General features: G+C 36.4%; 1 protein-coding gene across 1 annotated transcript; it reads left to right on the top strand.

Moving 5' to 3' along the window:
• Positions 1-5,678: 5,678 nt before the first annotated feature.
• Positions 5,679-27,742, top strand: Smp_065840 (putative dna topoisomerase II). The gene is made up of 20 exons (XM_018789481.1): positions 5,679-6,153; positions 6,186-6,249; positions 6,282-6,525; positions 6,559-6,840; positions 7,991-8,335; positions 12,804-13,204; positions 13,392-13,630; positions 13,746-14,086; positions 14,333-14,477; positions 15,903-16,273; positions 16,391-16,554; positions 16,642-16,863; positions 18,668-19,118; positions 19,838-20,081; positions 20,463-20,654; positions 20,885-21,034; positions 23,764-23,906; positions 24,715-24,823; positions 25,930-26,131; positions 27,277-27,742. Exons 1-20 carry the CDS (start codon positions 5,877-5,879, stop codon positions 27,323-27,325), a joined length of 4,635 nt encoding a protein of 1,544 aa, XP_018654920.1. The 5' UTR covers positions 5,679-5,876; the 3' UTR covers positions 27,326-27,742.
• The last annotated feature ends 195 nt before the right edge of the window (positions 27,743-27,937 follow it).

Here is a 27,937-nt window from a genome sequence, read left to right on the forward strand (position 1 = left end):
TAATGAAAACTGTGCAATGGAATGTTCGACGAATCGTCTTCGTCTCGGTATTTCAACTTTTCCAGAAAGACAGAAAGCTAACATGGGAAAGTAAGTGTAAGCCAAAATTCACTTATACTTGCGTAAGAAAGCAAAACGTAAAAAGTAGCCATTATATGCGGGTACAGATACCATGCGACAGAGAAAAAGTATACAAAGAAAGGTCTTTTGAAATATTTTGCACAAATAGTTTATATGTACATATATGCAAGGATATGAAAGGTATTTTGATTTGATTTTTAATAATCTATCCAGAAAAGACGTATTAAAAGGATCAATATTTATTCGTTTTTATCCAACAAAAAATTGAAAACGTAAGCAAATAGCTGAAGAACTCGACAAACAAGACAAACTGGCTAAGCTTATGTAATGTCACACATGCAGTAGTCGTTCGAGTGTTCCGGAAACCTCACAGTTCTTCCAGAGCGCGTCATTTCAGTCCGATTATCGGACATGAAAAACGTTTCATCGTAGTTATTGACTGTCGGGGATCGCGTCGTTGTTGTAGAGATCTTTTCGTTCAATTGTTCATTTAAAAAGTCAACATAGAAAAGATTTCCTTCGTAGTCAGCAGCTTTTCCTCCGTTGATGCTGATGTTATCTTTGGTTCCATTCTTTCAGTGGTTTAGTAGTTGCATTCTCGCTGAAGTACATTATTGGGTCCTTTGTATACGGCTACGAAACTTGTCCGAAATGAGTTGTGATGTATAAAAACAGTGCACTTAGTCGTAAGGTTGGTTGAACCAAAACATCGATTGAATGCGGTCGTGTGGGGACAGCTTTAACTGAACGCGTCGCGTTCGCAAGCTAATTCACGTAAGTGCCTGGATCCATATTCAGTGAAGAAGATGAAGAATCTACGAAGTCTCGTATTTCAGTCATGTTCGGCGGCAGCGATTCTAACGTTAGCTTTCACACCGAATTCCGGGAGACATGAGTTGAGGAGCGTCAGTTTATTGTGATAAATTTACAGCTGCAAGCGAGGCTTCCAACCGTCGGCCAAGTCATTCTGCCAACCTACTCGTGTATTTAGATTTCAGTTGTTCTTTAATGATAACACATATGTGACTTTGCCTGGCCGCCATGTTATAGTAATCGAGGTTAGGAATACATCCTTTGATTTGACTTTGGCTCAAGACAAGCAGTCATACCACTGTTGTTAAGTTTTAGCTGACTACGGATGCACACGCTGTATATTCGGCAACACTAGTGTTAAAAATGTCCTTAAAAGAGATAAGGAAAGATGATGATGGTTAGTCAAAAAACAGTATGGAGGACTTGAATACAGATGCGATGTTATGCGTAGCTTCTTAGCCGGCCACTTCTTGTCGAGGATAAGTTGCATAACGAAATGAAGCGTGATTGGTGATTGGCCAAGAGCTTTCAGTCAGCGATAGGTCGCAGTTTGACAACACTTTAACCAGCAACACCTTTAACTGAATTGTGTCCACCCAGTGAAATCAATGGTCAGAATATTTAAGTATAAGAGTATTAAAATTTATTTATTTATTTTATATAATACAAAGGAAAATTGGAATAGGGCAAAAAAGTTAACTGGTGTCTTAAGTGCAATAGTCGTTTAAATGTTCTGGAAATCTTACTCTTCTTCCAAAACGCGTTTCTTTAACTTTATTTTCAGATACTGCCGAAGTATCAACACGCGTATTGGCTGTTGGATGAAGAATTAAAAGTGGTTAAGCCGTGTCGTTTGATTGTACCGAAGGAAAATCGACATGGATATGATTTCCTTATAAATACGCTGCTTTGATTAAACCGGTGCTGATACCATCGTTAATTCCGTTCTTATCGTTTATATAGTACTTCGGTTCGCGCTGAAGAACTTTGAAGGGTCCTTCGTATGCTGATTCAAGGGGTCTTCGATATGAGTCTCGACGTACGGAGACATGCATACTATATCGTAGGTCAGGTTGAACGAAAACACCAGCTGATTGCGGTCGAGTGGGAACAGGTAGGAGTTGAGATCCATGTTCATTGAAGAAGAAAAAGAATCCCCGAATTCTCCTGGAAGTCGAAGTATTGTTCCATAAACGAGTTGTGCTGCAGTATATCCGATGTCAGCTTTCACTGCATTGAGAATACCTAGTAAAACGAGTGGAAGTGCGCCGGTCCACTGTGAAACGTTTGCAGCTGATAGTGAATCGTTTAGTTGTCGGTGAAAGAGTTCTGTCAACCCGTTTGCTTGTGGGTGGTAGGGGGTCGTTCGGAAGCGAGTGATTCCAAGTAGTACGAAGTTGAGACTTCGGAAGACGTCATCTATGAACCTTTGGAAGGTTTGAGCAGCATTTCTTAGGCCGAAACGCATTCGTAAAAATTCGTAGAGGCCGAAAGGAGTTATAATGGCGGTTTTCGGAATGTCGTCAGCAGCCATAGGGGTTTGGTTATAAGCTTTAACCAGGTCGATTTTCGAAACGACAGTTGTACCTTTGAAGGTAGCTTTAAATCGTGAATGTGAGGTTACGGGTACCGATTGGGAATGGTTTTTGTATTCAAAAGCCTACAGTCACCAGTTGGACTCCAATCGTTGCTGTCCCCTTTGGGGACCATATGCAAGGGAGATTATCATGGGCTGTTTGACGGTCGAATGATTCCTAATTCTATCATGTGACCGAATTCATTTTTAGCCAACCTCAACTTTTCGGGAGCCAGCCGGCGTGCTTTCGAGAATACAGGTGGTCCTGTAGTCGCGATGTGATGTGTAACATTGCTGGTTACACACGGCAACTTCGGTTGCGGTTGGTATATCACAGAATACTTATCGAGTAATGGTTGATAGAATGGGTCTATTGTGTGTCTAATTGTCAATAGAGATAATTTGCAACCAAAAAAGGAGTTACGCAAACAGATATTTTAGTGTTTCCGTCTATCAGCCTCCGTTTGTGCGTATCGATGAGTAGTTTGTGATGTTGTAAGAGGTTTATACCAAGGATCGGCATAGAAACATTTGCAACAACGAAGATTCAGTGGATGGGTTTGCTCAAACCCACGTTAAGGTAAACGTACCTTTTACCATATGTGGCCATCGGCTTTCAGTCTGCTGCCTGTAAGCTTAAAACAGATTCCTGAAACTGAATTTACAGGAAGAACGCCAACTTCTGAGCCGGTGTCGACGAGGTAGCGAACTTTCGTCATCACATCTGTGACGTGTAACAGATGGCTATTTTCGCCGGCTACGGTTACTGTAAACGCGTGCAGGCTAGGAGGTCTCCCGAATTGTTTTTCATGTCATTCGATTTTGGGTTCGAGTATTTGTAGGGTTCTCTGCAATTTCTGGAAGACTTTCCATACTGGTTATGATATCAGCACCAGTCAGGGTTATTCGTCTCTGATCGTCTGGAGACAGATTGCCTACGTGATGTGCTTCTTCGTGGGGTATGTGACCGTTTACGGTCATTACGAAATCTAAGGTAGCGTGTGAGTGTATGGCTTAGTCATTCTGGGTCGTTCGAGGTTTTTAATGACTGAAAAAGCCTCGGCATTAGAAGACTTCGTGATTTCGAGGATGCAGTCAGCAGATGCAACTAGCTCGTCTATGGTGTTGTTTTGAAACGAGACAAGTACTGCTTGCACCTGCTGAGGAAGTCTAGGCAAGAAAAGTTGTCTGAATGGGCTATCAACGAAAGTTCTTTGGCCGATTACCTCTCTTAGTCTTAACAACATGTCTGTCGCAGAACCATGTTGCAGGTCGATATTATTAAGGAGTTGACCTAACCTTTATCGATCGGTTGGATCTCCGCGTTTCAGAATCGACTGTTTTAGGGTCTTGTAAGGTTCGGAAACATCACTATTAAACACACTAGGTGTGATGCACCTGTTGAATTCGCGCGGTAGTGCCTTTACAAACACGAGACATTGTGCGCGTGAATAAGTCATTCCGTGCTCACAAAAATCGGCCTCTGCTTGGCAGAACCAGGCTTCGATGTTGTCTAGCCAGAAAGGCATTAATTGAGACGAAGGTGGGGACATAGTTTTTAACTTAAGTACTTTGGGTGTCCGTTCCGTCATAGTGGAAAATCATGTATGAGAATGAACGAGGATAAAAATACCACAATATATAGAAGTTAAAATAAAGCCCTGATTTATGAAATTTCAAAACAGAACAAATTCATAGTTTATAGGTTGGTGTACCAGATCACGTCGGCTCACCAATGAAGAAATCACGGGTATTGAATTCTGACAACGCTTTAACCAGCAACATCTACAATTGAATTGTCTCCACCCAGTGAAATCAATGGTCAGAAGCGAGGACGTTGGAAGATATATTTGATAGATTATCAATATGTCGAGAAATGACTGATCTAAATTAGCTAGTGATCGCAGAAGACATTGAGTACGCCGTTCCAAATCGTGATCTGGTGCGGATGCATGACCGAGCGCCTTCAGCTAAGCGAGTCCTTTAAAACTAATGTGGTCAGCATCCAATGCCGAAAACTTACAGAGCCATTGATTTTGGGGAATTATTTACCGTTCCAGGTTCAGTAAAACTAAGTTGGTTAGTATTTTAGACCATCAACGTTGATTATCTATGTCGAGTGATTGGAGGCCCACTCGAGTTAAACGGGAACAGTATGACGAACTAGCTAACTTCCGGTTCAGATCTCGCGGCCAGCATATAACTCAGATTACCCCTTCGACGTATTAAAGTACTGTGGCTTCTTTGAAGACTGTATAACACAAAGGGGTGATTAGGTAAATATATCAATAAGAATGAGTACAGAGATGTTGGTGAGACCCTCACCACCAGTCCGTGGAGTATGATTAACTGATGCGCATTTGTTGTCCTTGACTTTAACAGGGATCGACGATCTGTTCGACATTCAGTGACTCAACTGCCGGATGATTTATCTAGGGCTCAGTGACATTTCACTGCCCTTATAGTATCAACATCAAATCTTCACGTACCTGCCATTACAGCGCAATCACCTGCGGATATTGGTAAAATCCTAAAATTATTTGAGATGGCTTTGTAACGAGGATGCTGATTAAACTCATAATGAAGCAGTTTAACAAAGATTGACTTCTCAGAAACAAAAAAAGAAAACCGTGGTTCCCAGTAAAGTGTGAGTAGTCTGGTGGTTTTAAGTAGTAACTCTGAAGCTATGATGAGACCGACGCTGAAGATATGCCATTTGTGATAGAACTGAACTGTACAATAACTGTAAGATTTGAAGTAGGGTATTTAAAAGACAAACAATGATCATTGGAGATGAGAGGAAAAACACACACAACCAAGGCAAGATTTAGATGAAATTGAGACCACTAAGCTAATTATCCACAGGAGGAGAAACGTCTCAAATGGATTTTACTAGGATTTGACCGAGCGCTCTCAAGTCGTAGGGTTGATTGAAGCTAATAATGTAGAAATCAACATCGAGTGTCCACAGAGCTCTTTATCTTGAGGAGTTAGTCGAACTTACAATGTATGTGATAAAGAATACTTCTGAAGTTCAACTCTTATTACTGACTGTTTACTGTTACCAGTTACAGAGACAAATAAAAGTCATTCACATGTGGAATTTGATATGAGATTTCAAATGTCTTCATACAGAAGTTTTTATTTTAATGTCAGAAAATTACAAATCCATCTGTCGAACTTTTGAAGTTTGATGATCATATGTACCGAAAACTTTGAGCGGGCTTTCGGTGCGTTGATTTTGACTTTTAACATAGCATCGTTCGGTCTGTTTTCTCAGGTTTTCCTACAATTTAGTACAAGGAGTTGGTACACTTCTCCCTACTCTAAACTACTTTTCAAATCCTTTGTGTTTGGACGTTCTCCAAACCACTATTGCGTAGCTTCCTATCGTACAGGTTTTAAAATGGATGCTGTTGTGCTACCACAACCTAACGGAGACATTCTAAGCAGTCCTGAAAATGGCGTCTCGGGAGAGGCTGTCAAGAAGCGGTTGTCAGTTGAACGGATTTATCAGAAGAAAACCCAGTTAGAACACATACTTCTGCGGCCTGATTCTTATATTGGTTCCACATTGAAAGACACTCAGCAAATGTGGGTCTTGGATGAGAGTCAGCAGCATATGGTCAATCGCGATATCACATTTTCTCCTGGTCTCTATAAAATTTTCGATGAAATTCTGGGTATGAGGTTGTTGTTACTCTGATCTGTTTAGTAAATGCTGCCGATAACAAAGTTAGAGATCCTACCATGTCATGTATAAAGATCGACATTAATCCGTAAGTATTTTTCTTTATAATTTTTCCCAAAGTGCTGAGAATATGGTCCGCATTTGGAATGACGGCAAAGGGATCCCAGTTGTTCACCACAAAGTTGAAAATACCTACGTCCCTACTCTGATATTCGGTCACCTCCTCACTTCAAGCAACTATGATGATACTGAACGAAAAGTGACAGGTGGAAGAAATGGTTATGGCGCCAAGTTATGTAATATCTTTAGCAAGAAGTTCATTGTAGAAACATCCTCTAAAGAATACAAAAAAAGTTTCCGACAGGTATAAAAATGTATAACAAATTCATTTCTCCAGGTGTGGGTCGATAATATGACAAAGACATCTGATCCGAAGATTTTGGCGGATAAAGGAGAAGATTTTACTTGTATTACATTCTATCCCGACCTTTCACGTTTCGGTATGAACGAGCTAGAACAAGATACGGTATCTCTTTTTACTCGTCGGGCATATGACATGGCTGCAACTTGTAATGGAATTAAAGTTTTCCTTAATGGCAAAAGATTACCCATTAAGAATTTTGTAGACTACGTGAACCTTTTTATCAAACCCAACAAAGACGACGCAGACAGTGTTAAGGTATTTATGAAAACCCATATTAATATTACGGAATTTTTGACAAGTATTTTCGACATAACTGTAACCATGAATATCGTTATGTTCTCGCCACATCGGTGTCATTTAAACTCCTAAATGCCATCAAAGTCAGGTTATTGCTGCATCATATTCAGCTCCCAAAAATATTCCGTGTTCTCAAACATATTCATTTAGGAACCAAACATTAGGGCTGCTAATGATTAAAATGTAAAAATAAGTAAAGAATATAAATAAAAGAGATATATGTTGGCATGAAAATCTGACGGCATACGTCCAAATTGTATTATTTATTGCCTGTGTAGTTCCACATGCTAATGGCATTATAGTTTTGGCGCGCTCATATAGTATCATCTCTAAACTGATATTACTCACAACCTCATTTCCCACCAGTTGTTCAGTCGATTCCTGGTTTTGAAAGTTTTCCACCTAGCATCCCCATACAAGCTTCAATCGCGATAACTGATGTAAAGCTTTTGACCGAGTGCTTTTGTTCATTCATGCCATTCGTAACATCAAATTAGTTAAAGTTATGTAAATGCCACGCCCAACTATTTAATGTTCGGATTTGATCGAAGTCTAAGCAATATTCACCATTTTTGACTTATTAGTTCGGTAATTACCTTTATACTCGTGATCGATGTCTGCGAATGCAAGTTATTTCCATTAAGACAAATACTTCATTGTACATTCAGCTCATCTTTGGTTAGATTCTGTTGGTCCATTCTTTCTGACAGATTACAAATTGTCAAAGTTTTCACTCGGAAGAAACATGACTGATCCAACATATCCACGACTTGTTCTCGTAGGTTTGTAGGTTTCGTACTCCTCCTGAGGTCACCTATTAGTGAGTCCAAATTTTCACCAAGGTTGTAACTAAATAGATACAGACACCTACAATATGTTTGTTATCTCTCTTTTCTAACTAAACCCAAAATGGCTTAGTAGAGAACACACTACTATGTCAATTGTATTAATATAGTGTTTATCGAAGTATATCAATTTCATCCAATCATAGTCATGAAGTATTACTATGGGTTAGGCTTTGTTATCATAATTCTTGTTTTATACTCTTATGTGTTCTGTCAAACTCTTAGCAGTAAGTCACAAATGTTTCTGGTTATTCTGCTAAAAGGTTGTATATGAAGCGGTCAACCAGCGTTGGCAGGTAGCAGTAGCAGTTAGCAACACCGGATTTCAGCAAGTCAGTTTTGTTAACAGCATTGCAACTACCAAAGGCGGAACACATATTAATTATGTGAGTGATCAAATCGTAAACAAGTTAATGGATATCGTTAAAAAAAAGTCCGGAAAATCTGGTGTCCAGATCAAACCTTTTCAAATAAAGAATCATATGTGGTTGTTTGTCAACTGCTTAATAGAAAATCCCACGTTTGATTCCCAAACAAAGGAGAATATGACTCTGCAGATAAAAAGTTTTGGGTCTACGTGTACTTTAAGTGAGAAGTTTATTGGACAGGTGAGAAAAGTTCATTTGTCTTTGCTTTTTGTGTTTTGTCATGCTTTGTGTTTCAAACGTATTTAGTCTCAAACTTTTATTTATTAATCTACATAGTGGCTTTAACTATAAAACTTATCAGATTTTGTACAAGTGGATTTCTTGAGTTTAATATTTTCAATTTTACGTCACGAAGTAGCCAGAAACGATATGTATGGTTTATTTATTTCAAGGTTATTAGCTAAATTCATAGGTTCCTATCGAAACCAATTTCGAGCAGCTCTAAGCAATTTATTAAAATGTTAAAACAATCATGTTCAACAAAGCATTACATTTGTTTTCTAAAAACATATGTATGTTGGCATGAGTTTACTTAAATTGCTTACGCCGGTTACCTCTCAATTCGTCGGTCTGATTTGTCAACTACAAGCAGTTGCCTTTATAGAGCAAGAATACTTCAGTAGTAAAGATAAAAATATTCACTATTAAGCTTAGTTTAACTGACTAAAGTCAGTTAAATTTATATGCCATATTCCATTGACAGAGGATTGAAGCACACATCTTAATCGTCTACATGATTGATATCAAGCGACTTTGAATGGTCCCAGAATAGAATAAAATAAATTCCTATTATTCTTTGGTTTTTAATAACTCTTCAGTTGATATCAGTCTATGATGAAAACAATTTTTATCTAAGGTGAATCTGTTATAACTGTTGATATATATTCCTTATTACGACCCAGCTACTCCTATTGCTTAGTATTCTTGGACACCAATACACTCAACAAGTCCACAAATCAGAACACGGTTGAACAGGGAAGAAATTATATTCCAAATAACAGGAATAGATGAAGTAGGAAGCGCAATAAGAAATACGTTAGTATATTTATAGATTTTACATGGGAAGCTTCTAGAGTCTTCTCCAAGCAACGACTAGAGCTGACTGGATAATAATTAGCCAATCAGCGGGTAGCAACACCATAATGCATGGAACATGCTTTAATCCAATCTATGTCCCGCTAACAGAAGCTTATTACTTAAATCAGATAATCAGACTCCAGCATTGTACAACAATTGCTGTGATTCACTAGGTAATAACTTGTTAGTTTAACAAGTAGAATATTCGATTAACTTGGAATAAAGTCGAATGCTGCATTGATTCCCACTTAATTCAATCACAATAATAAGTGTAATTCGTTAAAAATCTTGCACTTTGAGTTTCGTACAGCGAAAATATCATTATTATGAAGAGAATTTCACAATGAATAGAGTAAGTCATGTTGTCAATCCAAAATGAATTCTATAGAATGCAAGTCGATGGTGTATTATTACAGCCATCATATAAATATATAAGACTGCCTTACCAAAGATATTTTTTATTCCTTTTTATACATCTTTTTCTTAAAACATGTCTTCTATGCTCAATCTTATCTAATGACACTAATAACTATACTGTTCTGGGATTTGTCTCGACAATTTCATCTCGCTAATTCAATGTGGTGTGGTAAATTGGAAGGGACTGCAAATGTGCCAGGTCCTACTTTGAGCAGGACTGACTGACCGATTGATCAATTTCACATCACTAATTGGTATAAAAACGTATCAAGCTAGAATTCGATCAATCTATAGATTTATTTTCCCATTTTTCTTCGTAATCCCCCAAAACTATTATATTTTAATTGTGCCAAATGTTCGACCATCCAAGTCGCTGATTAAAAATGGTTTTCTTAATTATTTCATAAAGTTAAATAAAAATATAGTTTAAAGAATTCCTTATAAAAACAATATTTTATTTACAATTAGGAAGGGGTACAAAATCACTTTGATACTTTCAATTTTACCATCGATTGATTAATGAACCGATGACGATAAAGAGAAGAGTTCGTGCTTTTTAGAGCTAATCAAAGTAAAACATTGATGCTATCTTACATGTTTGCACTTTTAACCGCTGTGCTTTTGTTTATTACCTTATACTACTCACTAATAATAAATAACCAGAGTAATTCAAAATACTTTCGATGTCTTCTCCCAATCCATAGAGTAATCCTTTTGGCTTGGTCTGTAATGCATTCGATAATTTCCACAATGTGTGTCCTATCCACCTCCATCGTCTTTCCCCAATTTCCTCTTCAGCTGGAAGCTGGTTTGTTCTCTCACACGGTAGGCTGTTGCTGATGGTATCCGACCAACAGACATTCAGTATCTTGTGTGAACAACTGTTTATAAATACTTGTACTTTTTTGATAATGGTGGTAGTAGTTCTCCAACTCTCAGTTCCGTACAGTAGAACTGTCTTGATGTTAGTGTTAAGAATTCTGTCTTAATTGTTGGCTGACAGTTGTTTCGAGTCCTATATGTTCTTCAACTGTAGGGATGCTGCCCTTACTTTTCCAATCCTTGCCTTTACGTCTGCATCTGATCCTCCTTGTTCATCAATGACGCTTCCCAGGTACTGAATATTTCTACATCACCCAGAGTTTCGTCAATAAGTGTGACTGGGTTGGTGTTCTTCGTGTTGTATTTTAGAATCCTGCCTTTTCCTTTGAGAATGTGGAGGCCTATCGATGCGGAGGCTGTTGCTACATTTGCTGTTTTCATCTGCATTTGTTCATGTGTATGAGAGAGGAAGGCTAGGTCATCTGCGAAGTCCAAATCTTTTAATTGATTCCGAGCTGTCCATTGTATTCCGTGCTTTCCTTCACATGTGGAGGTCTTCATAATCCAATCAATCACCAGAAGGAAGAGGAATGGGGAGAGTAGACAACCTTGTCTGACTCCAGTCCTTACTGGAAATGCGTCTGTCAGCTGTCCTTCATGCTCCACTTTGCACTGTAGTCCATCGTGTGTATTCCGTATGATGTTCACGATTTTCTCAGATACACCATAGTGTCGAGGAAGACTCCATAAGGTCATCCTATCCACTGTCAAATGCTTTCTCATAATCAAGTAAGTCGATGTATAATGACTAGTTCCACTCAATTGATTGTCCCACGATGATCCGTAGTGTCGCAATCTGGTCTGTGCACGACCTATCCTTACGGAATGCAGCCTGTTGATCTTGAAGTTGAGCATCTACTGCGTCTTTCATCCTGTTAAGCAACACTTTGTTGAAAACTTTTCCTCGCACTGATAACAAACTGATGCCTCTGTAGTTCTCACATTTGCTCAGATCTCCTTTCTTTGGTATCTTGATGAGGTATCCTTCTTTCCAATCCGTGAGCACTTGTTCCTCTTCCCAGATCTTCTTGAATAGAAGGCGAAACATGTTTGCAGTTATTTCAATGTCTGACTTCAGTGCTTCAGCTGGTATATTTTCAGGTCCTGTTGTTTTCTCGCTTGTGATCTGTCTTATGGCCATCCTGATTTCTTCGACCTTTAGTAGAGTGACATCTTTAGGAAGGTTTGTGTGTGCTGCCTAGATGTCCGTTGGATTCAATGGGACTGGTCTATTCAGCGGTTCCTCAAAGTGTTATACCCATCTGTTCCTCTGTTCTTGAATCTCCTTGATTGTCTTCTCTTCTTTGTCCTTGACTGGTTTCTCCGGTTTACTATATCTCCCTGCTAGTTTCTTCGTTGTATCATATAGTTGTTCGATATTTCCTTCTCTTGCAGCTTTTTGCACCGTCGTCGCTATTATTCCCATGTATTTCTGCTTGTGGGCTTTAATGCTCTTCTTCACTTGCTTGTTTGCTTCTACGTAGTCTGCTTGTGTTTGACTGTTGTTAATATCTGTCTTTTTGTTCTTCCTTTCTCGAATCTTGTCCAGGGTTTTAATAGAGATCCGTTCTTTATGTTGATGTTTCTCTCAACCCAGAACCTCCTGATACGTTGAAGTTAATGCTTCTTTGATCCCTTTTTAGTTGTCCTCCATCGTAGTTTCTCGTTCTTTCAATAGATCCTGTAGAGCTTGGAACCTGTTGTTGAGAGTTATCTTGAATTGGTTGAGTTTGTCAGTATCTCGAAGGAAGGCTGTATTGAACCTTTGCAATGCTGTTTTTTCAGTTGTACAGTGTTTCTTTAGCTCTAGTTTCATCTTGGCAATAACCAGGTGGTGATCTGAAGCTATGTCAGCTCCTCTCCTGGTTCTCACATCTTCCTTTATCCTTCTGAATTTTTTACCAATGCTAATATGATCTATCCAGTTCTCTGTAGTGTGATTCGGTGAGATTTATGATATTACTGAGTGTAAAGAGATTGGGTTACAATCTTTGTTATTGCTAGTCAATCCACCATTTGTAATTAATGATACGTCTTAACTATTTATAGATAGTTGGTATCAGAGTATTTCTTGGCGCCTTTATTATGCGAAGCACTTTTCTTATAAGTTTGTGAACAGTTTAAGTACTCGAGGATCTTGGACTTTTTAAAATGTGTTGGTATGTTTACTGGGAGCTTTTGTGACATTGGTTAGTTTACTAGATACGTATCATCTTTGCGTTAACGAAATTGTAATTTCCATCTTTCATACATTTGCGTTCATATGTCATAGGCTTCAAAATCTGGTATAGTTGAAAATGTACTATCTTGGATTCGTTTTAAAGCAATGGAAAAAATGGACAAGCAATGTCACAAATCCAAACATTCTAAGCTCAAAGGAATACCTAAATTAGACGATGCAAATAATGCAGGGACTAAAAATTCGTCTCAATGCACTCTTATTTTAACTGAGGGTGACTCAGCCAAAACTTTAGCTGTAGCTGGTCTTGGAGTTGTTGGTAGAGACAATTATGGTGTCTTTCCATTGAGAGGCAAGCTACTGAATGTTCGTGAAGCATCTAACAAACAAATTATGGAAAACGCAGAAATAAATGCACTGATTAAAATTCTTGGACTCCAATACAAACTGAAATATGAGTCGGCGGATACGCTGAAAGATTTACGCTACGGCAAGTAAGTTCTATCTGACATTCCTTACTATTTTGAACTTTCAGGCTATTTGATATATATATATATATATATATATATATATATATATATATATATATATATGTTTTATCATGCTTGAAAACCCCTCATGATATTCCAAGTAGTTAGTTTTCACTTATGTGATCTGATCTGTTTGTTTTTTCATCTACAGGATTATGATTATGACTGATCAGGATCAGGATGGTTCTCATATTAAGGGTTTAATAATAAATTTTGTTCATTGTAACTGGCCAAATTTGTTAAAACATAATGTGGTGGAAGAATTCATTACTCCAATTGTAAAAGTGTTTAAAGGGAAACAGGAACATTCTTTCTACAGTTTACCAGAATTTGAGGAGTGGCAAAAATCAACTCCAAACTGGCATACTTGGCGTGTAAAATACTACAAAGGTACGTCTTGTTTCAATTGTTTTTAATGTTTCCTTTTACTCATGAGCATGAAACATTTACATTTTGTATTTCACATCTAGTCAACTCTACGTAGCATTATTTTTCTTCATAATAGGTTTGGGTACTTCAACAAGCAAGGAAGCTAAGGAATATTTTTCTGATATGAATCGTCATCGGATTCGATTTCGCTACAGTGGGATTGAAGATGATGGAAGCATTCAATTGGCTTTCGACAAAAGCAAGATAGCTGATCGTAAAAACTGGTTGACCAACTTTACACAAGAACGTAAACGTCGACGTGAATTAGGTCTCCCGGAGCCTTACTTGTACGGGAAAGATACTCGAGCTATTACTTATCACGATTTTGTTCACAAAGAGCTAGTGTTGTTTTCGAACTTGGACAACGAACGGAGTATTCCATCTGTTGTAGATGGGCTGAAACCTGGACAAAGGAAGGTTAGCATCTCAGAAATTTTTACAAATTTATAACAAATATTTTTCAGGTTTATCGAGTTACAACTTTAGGCTTACTCCTAATTCTCACAAATCCGATAGTAGTAGACAATATACAAATGTGAGACACATTTTGTTTGACAAGAAACCTCACAGACAAGTCTTATCTCTACTTTTCTGATTTTAGGACTTTAACTAAAGAACACTTTTATCCTCTTAAATTTTGATTTTATTTTTCCTTTTTTCTAGGTACTGTTCACCTGTTTAAAAAGAAATCTTATTAGAGAAATTAAAGTTGCTCAGCTTGCCGGTTCTGTTGCTGAACTGTCGGCGTATCATCATGGTGAACAATCCTTGATGAGCACTATCATTGGTTTGGCTCAAAACTTTGTCGGTATGTTTTATTCATTTCCGAGTACTTCAAAACAGTATTCTCCCTATATATAAGGCTACTTGTTGAAATCCCGCCTCATCAATTTAAGTTTGGGAAAACTAGTAGTTTATTTCGAATTCAAGTGCACGAATATATAGTTGATCACAGTTAAACTGTTTGTGTTTCGAAGTTTGTTAAGCATCGATTGTTTATGCTAAATAGTTTTTGTCCCTTCATGTTTGGTTTGATGTCTAACATTGTCTTGAATTTCGTTTGAATATTGCTTTGGAAAAAACCTACGGAACTGATATGTCTTTAAAACTGGTTGATAGCTTCATCTTGAAGTCAGCGTTTACTTACTACCAAATATTAACTACCAAACCGGAAAGTCACTTAGTTACTTTCCCTTCATAGTAATACTTGGTGGTGAAAAAACTGGATGGAATACCAAGATATTACTAAAGTATCTAATTACTACGGCGAGAAAAACCCACCCAGTCATTAAAATGAATGATGTCTCATCGAATAAGACTTCCTTTTTCGACGATATCATTTTCTTAAGCTTGTACAATAGTGTTTATATTTAATTTTACATGTAATCTACAGTAGAATAGATGAGTGTTACATCATTAAACCAAAATTACCATAGTTAGACATTGTTAGGTATTAGGTGTAAGTCTATAAAAATTAGAATGGTGTTGGATCATAAAGTAATCAAAATTTTCGAGGGACTTCATGTATTGATTAGTACAATACATAAAATGGTATTGTTCCATTTAACAAACTAATCAAAGTCCTTAAAAGCTTTTATGTATTCAACGAATAGAAGTACTCCACTTGATAACAAAGTAATCAAATATTATTAAAGGATTAAGTTATGTGATAGTTCTAGAGATAATATATAACTTATTGAAGAAATATAGATGATAACTGTTTACGAAGGTGAAGAATAAGATAATAATTAAAAAAATGGTAAGAGCGTGGAATAATGAGAGATTGAACATGAATCTTGTACAGGAAGATCTGTTTTGAACTATTATATCTTGTCTGCAAAGTGTGCTCCTGTAACTAGTCTCGCGTGAATATCTTGTAGTTAAAAGTAGTTCAGTTCGATAAATTCATGAACATAATTCTGGTTCATATTGAAAGCTTTCGTCAAATTTAAATGATCTCCACAAACCACTCAGTTAGGCAGTAATGATTTTCTCTCTAGTTACCGACCTAGAAATATAGATTCACGAAGTTTTGATGGCCAGTTATGACTGGTGGAGATCAGTCATATCAATAATGTAAAGGTCTTTGCTCTCCGCGAGTTCGTTTCTTGGGGGGATTGTGTATGTACACAGATAGTTGTTTTGAGTTTGAAGATATCACATGAGTTTTATTCTTGGTCGTGTAAAAAGCTGTTCTTAAAATGTTTTACTATTATTAATTATTTATCCTTAGGATCAAATAATTTAAATTTGCTTCAACCAATTGGTCAGTTTGGTACGCGACTTAGTGGAGGTAAAGATGCTGCATCTCCTCGTTATATATTCACTGCATTAAACTCACTCACACGACTTATTTTCCATTTGGAGGATGATCCTCTGTTAAATTATCTATACGATGATAATCAACGTATTGAACCAGAATGGTATGCTCCAATAATTCCTATGGTCCTTGTCAATGGAGCAGATGGTATCGGAACTGGCTATGCAACACATATTCTGAACTACAATGTTATAGAAATAATAAATAACCTTTATCGTATGTTAGATGGTGAAGAACCGCATCGTATGTTACCGAACTTCCGTGGCTTTACTGGTACCATTGAGGTAAGAAAAAAAGTGCAATGGATATTATTATTGTTATTGTCGTTTGTTAGATTATGTGCTCCACTGTCATGTTGTACCGATTACTATTTATATATCAATAAATAAATTTATTTTTAGGATTTGGGTAGTAATCGTTATGTTTGCTATGGAGAAGTTGCTGTTCTAGATGATGATACCTTGGAGATTACTGAACTTCCTATCCGGGTCTGGACACAGAACTACAAAGAATCGGTTTTAGAGCCTATGTTGAATGGTTCAGAAAAGGTCCCTGCTTGTATCACGTAAGTAAAGTATTCCTTTCAATCTTCATATCTAAAATTTCCTAACTTTTAAGAAAATGTGTCTAACTTTTATTTTGTTCGTTTTAGAGATTACAAAGAATACCATACAGATGTCACTGTGCGGTTCGTTATTAAGATGTCTCCTGAAAAATTGCGCGAAGCCGAGTCTACTGGACTTCATAAATTCTTCAAACTTCAAACGGTCATGAGTACCGGTTCAATGGTTTGCTTCGATCCTTTAGGTTGTTTAAAGTGTTATCCCAATGAGATCATTATTATCCGCGAATTCTACGAATTACGTCTTACATGGTAAGTCTCTTAATTAGTATTTATAACTAACGTGATTGCCGACTAAAATTTCCCTCATCAGCCGTTAATACACATCGTAAGTTACGAACATCGTTAAAAGATTTAGTATTAAGTTCCATGGTAATCGAGAATGTCTATCATGATAACCCGTTTGAAATACACTAGCTTCTTATACTCGTTCCTTCAGATTCTACCATCCCAGTGAGGTCAGTCGAAGAGAAGTGAAATGAGAAACAGCAAATATAAAGCTTGAAGACAAAATCTTATTACCAACTGTACTGGGATTTGATAGTAGTTAGAGATTTCCTTTGGATAACCAGGTTCTCCGGTGATATTACATTCACACAACAAAAGGGTGTGTGTGAAAAGGTCGACCATAAGAATAACACACTACTTTGCTGCAAAAACTTCCGGTGCCGGAGATGAGAACCTGAAAAGCACTTAGTTTATACGTCTAAAGCTTTTCGTAAGAAGGAATTGTTTGGCTGACTTCTAACAACTGTTCGTTGGGATCCGCGAGCACGCGTTCAACTTGTCAAGACCATTGTTAACTCCTCAGGAATAATATTCAAGATTTATAAGAAGTGGAATATTAAGTGCATCTGCGTCATTTTTGTCGATTCTAAATTTTGTCATGAATAGTCCAAGATCACTGGTTTTTACTATTTTTCAAACCACATCCAAACCATTTGGAACTCTTGTATCGTGTTTTTGTCTGATCATTCTTGGGATTATTCTACTTGTCCCTGAATTGAGTCAGCATTTCATTTCATGGAAGATGGCAAATAAGCCTATGTAGCATTATCCCAGTCACTAGTTGTTAGCTGTTTGTACTGTAACCGTTTAGCTGGGACAAGTAACTAACTTTTTAATTAATAACGAGAATGTTTATGCTATTTCTGTTCCCTTTAAAATTGTCTCTTTCACGATAACTAATACATCTCAATGATTCAGGGTAGATATTTTCCAATGCTGACTACCATGGACGATGAACATAGGTGACTTCCTCTACTTTCCACCCAACCCCAGCTAACCTGAATTTAGAAGACAATCATTGGTTAAACTCTATTAGATCTAATGGGATAACCAATTATGTTTCAAAAACGGGCGAATCAACTTAGGAACACCATTAGAAGCCTTGAAAGTGATAAACAAATCGTTAAGTTCGCTACTTGATTAGCGTAGAATCCGGTTTAGGACTACGACACTCGAACGTTGGAACTTCACTGGCGCAAATCGGAAGGCAGAACAGCTGGAGAAGTGTTTATTTAGTAGAATCGAAATGTACAGTAAATCACGGGTATTTATAGGTATTAGCATTTGTTAAATCAACATTATAATTCGACCAATCCGCAAAGAGACATATTATGCTACTGTCCAACAGTAGCATGCCACGTTGATATTCTAGAAAGCTCCATCATGTTCTGATTAGACAGAAACTCTTCGGCTCCTTTAGGGCCTCTAAAGGCTCCGGAAGCCAACTCAACACAAATGAGGTTTAGGAATTCGGCGATTAGTATGGAATTGAAACTTAAACCAAACATATTATGAAGGCGTAAGCGTTCTGAGTTACTTCTTTTTTGGGTGGGGGGTGGAAGTAAACAAATCTAATACATTAATTTACTTACCAATCCCACAGTTAACAACCGTTGCTTGAACTTTTATGTTTTGTCAACTGATTTTTTTCGTTGTCTGTGAATACAAACTATATCTATGTGACTATTTCCAAATTCTTTAAAATGTTTGATTATATTTTCTAAATACAATAGTTATAAGAGTAAAATGATTGATATCGATTCTGTAGGTATGAAAAACGGAAGGTCTACCTAGAAGGTGTATTGTCTGCAGAGGCTCGGAAACTAGAAAATCAAGCCAGGTTCGTCCTTGAGAAAATTCAGTCTATTATGGTGATCGAAAATAAACCAAAGAAAGAATTGATTCGTATGCTTAAAGAAGCCAATTATGATTCAGATCCTGTTAAGGCATGGAAAGAAAGCATAGACAAAGCAGCTGCTTTACAAGAACAGGAAGAAGCTCGTACAGATGAAGCTGTCTCTCAAACTGAAGCGGTTGAAGCAGGCCAACCTGACTACAATTATATTTTAAATATGCCTTTATGGAGTTTGACGAAAGAGCGTAAAGATGACTTGCTCGCTCAGAGAGATGCTAAGCAAAAAGAATTACTCATTCTAAAAAGTAAATCTCCTTCTGATTTGTGGCGTGAAGACCTTAAGAAATTAGAGGAGGAGTATAAGGTATTTCCTTATTTGATCATTTTGTATATATATATATATATATATATATATATATATTTATTTATTAAGTCAGTGATTATTTATGAATAACATTTATCCTTCATGAACCGGAAATGCGCCCCCGAATGCCCTGTTACGATTGAGAGTGGGGAGGGCCCGTCCTCTTTCTCGAAATGCTCTCACATGGCCACGCGTATACAGCCTCTGACAGGGAAGTCCTGCTTACTGCCTTCTCGTGACATTACTGTTGTTCACGAACTTGAGAGGATGCAAGGCGGATGTCCGACGCCTTAACCGGATTGGTGGCTATGGAACATCCACCTAGGGGAGTTGGTAAAACCTGATTCCAAACCAACGATGTACATGGGATCCAGGATCCTGAGGGAGCAAAAGGCATATGAACCTACTGTTAGTCACCAGCCACCATGAGACTGGATCTCCTGACGTCGCTCCACTGTCTTGTGGATTAGACCTCTAGGTCAGAGGCTCCGGTTATGGCCTCCTAAGAAAACCACCTTCGGTCTGAGCATCCGAGGAGTATCACAGCCCACGTACATACAAAGTGATTTGTGTGGCACATATGTATTCAGTACCTCTTTGTACCAATGTTTATATGTTCAAACAGTGGTAATAATAGTAATAGTAACAATAATAATACTTCATGAGCCTGTATCTTTTAATAACAAAATGGTATCACTCTACATATGGTTTTTGTTCAGAAAGTTGAAGCGGAGTTGGCTGCTGATGAACAGGCTGCAATTGAAGCAGCTGATAAAAAATTAAAAATAGCATCGACTACAACAGCTGGTCGTGTTGCTGCTACAAAATCACGTAAATTAGCAATGGAAACAAGACCAGATCCAATGGGTAGACGAATTGTCCCGACAGTAGATGCTGATATAATGAAGAAGGTGGAGGGAAATAAAAAGAAACGAAATAAAACAGAAAATGATCCAAATGAAGGTTTGTTTTATTGTACTATACTTTTTCTATTGACGAGAGTAAATCAATTATAAGTTACAAAGAGGTCGTCTATTATATGTTAATAGTGTTTATTATTTCATACACGTATACGAATTGCACAGTTGATATAATTTACATTTTCAGTCACTCATTAAAACAATAGGTTTTCACTAAAAATAATTTTCTTTACTTATTTTGACTTTTGTAGCACCATTGTTATGTATCGTTTGGTGTTTGTGAGCGAAATTTATTTCGAAATTGTTGCCATATACCAGATTTTCTTAATTTGATTTTCTCCTATTCTTTTTTTAACTGGTTTGAAACATTTTCTCAGTTTTCTATCGAGTTATTAGCGTATATTTGTTTTTTTCTTTGTATAAGGTAACGAGTTGGATAATAGTTTCGAAGCGAATGATGAAGAAAATGATGGAAATGATGAACCTAAACCGCTTGCTCAGCGTCTTGGTGTTTCTGAAAAAACAGATATACAGAAGACAGCTACTACGCGTGGACGTGGTAAAGGAAGAACTGTCCCAACAAGTCGTCCAAAGCTTCCGAAACCATCTAGTCCAAGTGAGTATTCTTCGGGTGAATACTGATCATTGACATGAAAGCATGTACTAGTAATTTTTTTACTATTATGCTTCTAGGTTACAGCATGGTAGACAAACAGGTTTATGCACATTTGCTAATTCCCTCTTATTTGTTTTTTAAAATTTTTCAATGATTGTATTTAATATAAATAATTATATCTATGAACTGCCATTGTTGAAAATAAACAACTTGGTACATTTTCCTTTTAGATAATAGTCCTATTAAACGTAAAAATATGGGTGGAAATGCCAAACGTAAACGGTCTAGTCGTATGCCATGGGAGTCTGGCTCTGACACTGGAGACTCAGCAAGTCATGCCTCTATTGATAGTGATAATGAATACGTTTCCCCAATTTCTGGTTAGTGTTCTTTTATCTTTCTAAGTTATATACTAATCTGATTTTTGATGGTTTGTTGGTTATATTTATTTACTTTGTTAAATGTAAATTATAGTTTTTGATAACGGGTTCCCTGAACTGAATAATTTAATAATAAGTTGATATGGTTTGGTTAAATTTATGGAAGTGAACATTGACGATGTTACTATCCAGAATGACAAATGAAGTGTATCTTCTTCACTGCATTCACATCTATTCAACTTTATTCACTGTCTACTATTCTATTACATTTATTATTAATAACCATAAACCTACATTAGCCAGTTTTTTTTGTCAAAAATAATATTTTGAAAGGTTTTATTAATAAATCTACAAATTTTTAGGCATCAATAATTTATTCGATAGAATATAATTTGGGGAGCTAAACGTTTGCATTTGCTGTCATGTTTCGCTATAATATTTATTACATCAGTTGCTCGGAAGTAGATTGCATTCTCTATCATGGTATATTTACTTAATTATCTCAAAATTGTAAATATCATGATATAAGACTTGGTATTATGTGAATTCTCTTAACTTGTTTTTTTTATATTTAAGTATTTTTTAATAAATATGAATGAAGTACTAGTAAATAATGTATGGAGCCACATTACAGTGATAAAAATATTCATTCACTTTTACCACATGTTCAATTATGTTATATTTTCTTCTGTTTCCTGGCCGAACACTTTTGGTCGAGTCAGAGCTTGTGGTGAACTGCTGTCGGAATCGGTTACTCCAAATAGTGTTCGTCAGGGCTCTTCGCTTTCTTCATTTTTATATAACTTTGTCCTAGTCATGGTTTTAGAGATAACTCTTTCATCATCTGATCTTTCAGAAGTTTATCTTCTACCAGGAGATTCACTTGTTGACTTAAAATACGGAGATGATATAATTCTGTTTGGTGAAGACGTTAACAAAATACAGAGTTGTCTGACCACCTTAAGCAAAAATGCAAGCATGCTTGGGATTCAGTTCTCCCTCCAGATGTAAAATGTTACTTCGGGATTGGATTGCGTCACCGCCTGAATTAATGATAGGCAGTGAAGTAGTTGCACGTATCGACCGCTTCACTTATCAGTCCTGATAGTCTGGTGTCTGACCAAATCTCAGCATGGATTCAGGAGGCTCGATTAGCATTTATCAACTTGGGTCACTAGTAACGTAGGTGGGATATTCGTCTTCCAACCAAAGGGTGAGTTTACTGCGCAGCAGTTCTCTTCGTTCTATTTTATGAATTTGAAACATGGGCATTCTAAGAGTAGAGGATATTTGTAGGTCACTGGTATTCGATCATAGGTGTCTACGAAGCATTGCTCGTAAATTTTGGAACCACGAGGTAAGCAGTACCTGGGTTAGAAATCGGGTTCTAGCTAAACGTAGGAAATCAGTTGATGAGGTAGTAAATCTTCGTCAACTGAGGCGGTTTGGACGTATGCGCAACTGCTACTATGAAGTCACTGACAGTTGGATTCAGCCACGTTAGTAGGTACAGAATACCTGTTTGAGGTCCGCGTGACTATCGTAACTACTGGTTAGGTACATTGAATGACATGACTCAGAATCGTTTGCAGTGGCTCGGATGCATTCATTCTTTGTCTTCCCCCAAATCCTGAGATTCTAAATTTCTCATAACTATTTTTTGTTTTTATTTCTCTAATTTATATTTTCTTCTTGAGTTGTATCTTCGATGTCTAATCTTTCCTATTACCATGGGGTGTAGCAACTTGAACCGGTGTATATACGTACAGTTTTTTAATTGTGACTGACTGATATTTTCTTCTGTTTAAGCAGCATGATAGATGTTGCTCAGAACGTAGTGAATATCCATTAGCTTATTTTATAGAGTTTCTTGTAATCTGAATTACACCAGCTAATTCTGAATGTATTGGCATATGCGTTTCTAGCACTTCAGGACAGTTTAAGGAATAATGATATGCATAAATGACTGCAAATCGACGCCTAATTAACCATACATTTGTCCATCTCAGTCATTGGTAAGAGTTTATTTGTATTGCAGTTAATAACGTCTTAAAATAGTAAAAATCGTCATCGGATGAAAGTTGATTATTTCTTCGAACTACCTAGATCATAATAAAAATTAGTTTGTTACGCCAAACATTCGCTGCATTTTTATTACTTGAATTACTGTTTGAGGTGTGCTAATTTGAATGGTTGCTGAACTGACTTCAATATTTTGAGCACAATGTACTATGGAGCATTTTATAATGTGTGTCAAAGTACTGAATTGCTGATTAAAGTTCGAGATCTGTTATATATTGCTGCATAGTGTTGCTCAATAATCTGTTCTCACTTTAAAGCCAATAGATCATGTGTTTGAAACAATTAGCTGATTATATGGGGAAGCGGTAAAAGATTTAGTCATTGTGTTATTTCTAACATTTAAATAAATGTCCTTCAAAGTATTGTACAGAGTGCTGTACTTATCTATTCAATTGGATTGATTTCCTTTCAATGGTACATACTTATATATCTGCTCTTAGTTGTCACTTGCTATTCGATCACAAAGCAGAAGTTTTAATTTATATGTAAGTTCATTATAATGTCTGTATATTTATACAAGTTGTGATCTATACTTATTTCTTCAGTGTAAAAGGTTATGTACTGTAGTCAATGTACATTATTGATAATTATTTCGGTTAGTATTTAACATCATTCGTGTTTAACTACTTCACTCTCCAATCATGTAGGTGGACCTGCTGTAGATCGTGTACGACGTGAAAAAGCTGCAGCAACAAAATATGTTTTCGATGATGACAGTAGTAGTAATGAGGAAGATAATGAACGAGAGGAGAACTTTAAAGTTGTTGATCATGGACAAGGACAAATAAACGTTATGCTGCCCTTTCTGAATAGATCAAGTACTGATCACTCGAAAGATAATATCTAATTTCGTTTCCGATTCTGGAAGAGTGCTTAGTAAGTAATCACTTTCATGTCTTCTATCCATTTCGTTTTCATGTGTTACTTTTTGCCAAAAGTCTAGCCACTATTTCTTTTATTACTTATGGTTTTTCACACATATATGAGGTTGTAGTTTGTGACACTTTCATTCGTACGTTACCAATCTTGTTCGGTGCAGCTTCACAAAGTTTAAAATCCCTGCCGCCGAAAATCACAACTCAGAGTAATCGTCTATCTTATTCAATGTATATCTCATTATTTATAAAAATTTCATCTTAAATAACTTCAGTAACTAATAAAAATGCAAATCAGAGAAATATTATAGGAACTTAGTAAGGAAATCACATTGTAAATGAAGAACTAGATTTTTTTAAAACTATAAAACACTTAACTATCGCCTAAATGATTCGGATATTTGTTTTCTGTTTGTAAATATTACATTTTTACATTTTAATAGCTGTATGTTGGTAAAATAATCTGACGTGTTCTAAAACTGAAGAAATGTAGTTGTTTTCTTTTCACTTGGTAGACTACCTTTATACCGATATCTGATATACATTAGTGTTTAGCTATCATCGTATATATGTATACATATGCTCCATAACTTCTGAGGATATTACTTATCTAGTCTACTTTCTCTTATTTTCTTTTTGAATATTAGTTCCGGGTCAACATCTCGTGGTGCTTCTGCTATTGTATCAGGTCGTGGACGTGGTCGTGGTGGCAAAGGACGGCAGTTTTCAGCTCCACCTAAATCACAACCTAGTATCAAATCAATGTTTCCTTCTCAGAAGAAAACCACAGTAAACATTTCAACGGACGATGATTCTAATGATGCCACAAGTAGTCAGTACATTTCATTAAAAATTATTAGCATTGTAGTTAACAGTTCTGTGTTTTGTATGTTATATCCATCTGTCTGTTATTTCTCATTTACTAGTTCACTGCTACATTTAGATCGAGATACTAGCCAGTCAAAAAAGTATCAAAATGTTAACCTAGTGACTATCATATATAGGGCAACCTTACCGTTTGACTCTAAAATTATCTTTATAAAATTAGAGTGTTCAATACAATTAGTCGGATTTCATAAGAGGCTATGTTTTGGTAAGTCTGAGCAGTGAACGCTCTGTTATAAAACTCGCTTTTTTTAAAACTTTCCAAATGTAGGCAACTAAGTTGGCCTTGGTATGGGCGAAAGTCCGCTGTCTCTCTTTAAATACTCTCACATGGTCACGCGTATACAACCTCTGACAGGGAAGTCCTGCTTACTGCCTGCTCGTGGCAGGGATGGTGTTTGTCAAATTGAGAGGATGCAAAGCAGATGTCTGGCGCCTTAACCGGATTGGTGGCCATGGAACATCCACCTTGGGGAGTTGGAAAAACCTGATTCCAAACCAATGATGTACATGGGATCCAGGATCCTGAGGGAGCAAAAGGCATATGAACCTACTGTTGGTCACCAGCTACCATAAGACTGGATCTCCTGACGTCGCTCCACTGTCTTGTGGATTAGACCTCTAGGTCAGAGGCTCCGGTTATGGCCTCCTAAGAAAACCACCTGAGTACCCGAGCAATACCACAGCCTACACACTAACAAAGTGACTTATGTGTCACATATGTATCCAGTACCTCTTTGTACCAATGTTTATGTGTTTAAGTAAAATAAAACAAATATATTGCTCTGAATAATCGTGCAAATAATCTTTCATTATAATGACTAGATATTGATCAATTAGTATTTTTACAGTTTTACTTATGATCTATATCATAATAGTACATCGTAATAGTTATAAGCTGTTAATAATTCAACTTTAGTGAAAATAATGGTAAATTTATGTTTGACTTTTCTTATCGTCCTTTTTATTGTTTTGTTCGATATCATAAGAAGAAAATACCTGTAAAATAGCATTAATTTGAGTTATTTTATGATTTATTTATTCTCAAATCAGCAACTACTCAAAAAGAGCCTAGAGTGATTTCTCGACGTACTGTAACGAATCGTGCTCGATACGTGTTTGATGATGATGAAGATGACGATCTAGCTATTGATTCAGATGGCAGCGATGCCAAAAAGCGATCCAAAGGTGGTTCACGTAAACGGAAAAACGATGATGATAGCGATTTTGAACCTGAAAAAGTTAAAAAGGGCAAGTAAGTAATATTGGTCAGACTAGTGGTTTCCGTTATTATTATTATTATTCTCTTCAATCAAAGAAATTTCAAGAATTCCCAGTTCGAATTCCCTATATATCTGCAATCCGTAAATAAGGACGCGCAACAGCATTCACTGAAATTCAAACAATATATTTTCATCTTCCATCATTATGTACAGAAAAAATGTTTAGTTAAGGATGCATTTTCATAAGTTTTTCTTCGTTAAGATACACCTAATATACACACATAAACACTGTTTTAGTTAGTGTTTAACTTCTACGTCTTTAGATAATAAAATTATCTTTGCAGAAATTAATGGACTTGAAAAATTACCAACGTCTCTTATGGAGGTCAGCATTTTTTCATCTTTCTCTTCAATGTAAGATCTATCAATAAATAATTGATTTCCGTTGTTTAAGTCACGGACTGGTCTCTTAGTTAGACCATCATTGGGAAATCAAGGAGGCACTAAACAGCTGTTTCATCCTAATATGGGATTCCTCATGAATGAGCATCCATCACCCCTTTCAGAGAATCGAACGCAGGACCTTCGGTCACGCGCGCGAACGCCTAATCTATGGAAACTCTACGGTCTCTACAGTAACAATAACTTTATCCTCACTAGTGTCTAGCTTCAAGATAGGATTCCTGAATTTCTAATGAAATGCCTTGGCCAGTGCAGCTTAACCACATTAGTTATTCTCTCCAGACAGTGTATGAGGGTTTTTCAATATGGAAAACTGATTTAAGTTAGGCATATACACCTCTGGATGCTGAGTCAGTGGTCTAAATGATAAGCGTTTGGACACAAGACCTAAGATCCTGAGTTCTATTTATTGTGGTAGGGTTGTAAATGCTGAAAGGCTTTGCATTTAGACAAAAAATTGTATAATGCTTCCAACTTTCCAATTGTGGTCTAACTAAGATCAGTACGTAACTAAAACTATGGAGATTCTTCAATCCTTACAAATCCTCTGTACAAATATTTGTTTATTAATAGTTCAAATCGCCGTCTATATGCGCGTGTTTGATTCTTCCTGCACTGATCTTAACCATAGATTATTTTTCTAACGCATTTTATGTATTATTTATGATATTCAATATTGTTCATTTTTATTTTCTTTTTGGTCCTCATGTTTTAGGTCAAAGAAGGGAGCCCTAGACGACTCAGATTTCGAATTCTCTGACTAGACACTTGTACAAAAATCATTTTTGGTTTGAACAATTTTTTTTGTTAAACAACTACTATTTCTCTTTTTTAAAAAGTTGCATTGTATTTGTTACATATTCCATTCCCTGTTTTTTTTTTATTTTTTTTATTGGACATTTTCGGCATGGAAATACATCAAATGTACTCATATATACATATTATATGTTTCTATTATTTCTTTTACCATATTGTATTAAAGTTCATTTTGGTATATACTAATAACTTTTACAGATATGAACATATGATTTATGGCAAAAATGTTAACAGTTTATTATGTTATTTGTTTTTGTTGTGAATAATCTACGTTATTTCTGTTATTGCATTTTTCATAATTATGATAAACCATTTACTGTTTTTTTTACTGCATTGAATAATAAAGAAAAAGTGGTTTCCTTGTTAAATAGGTCGTAGTTTTTGTTTGTGTAGATATTTTTAAGTGTACCTTGTTATGTTCGAAACTTTCTTTATTCTCATTATTTTAGGTGAGACATACACTAATATTGAATCGTTTCGTTGTGCGGTAATATCTTCATACTGAATAATTACCACTATTTGAAATCTGATCGTTTAATGAGTCTGTGTTCAAGTAGCTT

Source organism: Schistosoma mansoni, chromosome W, assembly GCF_000237925.1.
Source record: "Schistosoma mansoni strain Puerto Rico chromosome W, complete genome".
NCBI classification, from domain to species: domain Eukaryota; kingdom Metazoa; phylum Platyhelminthes; class Trematoda; order Strigeidida; family Schistosomatidae; genus Schistosoma; species Schistosoma mansoni.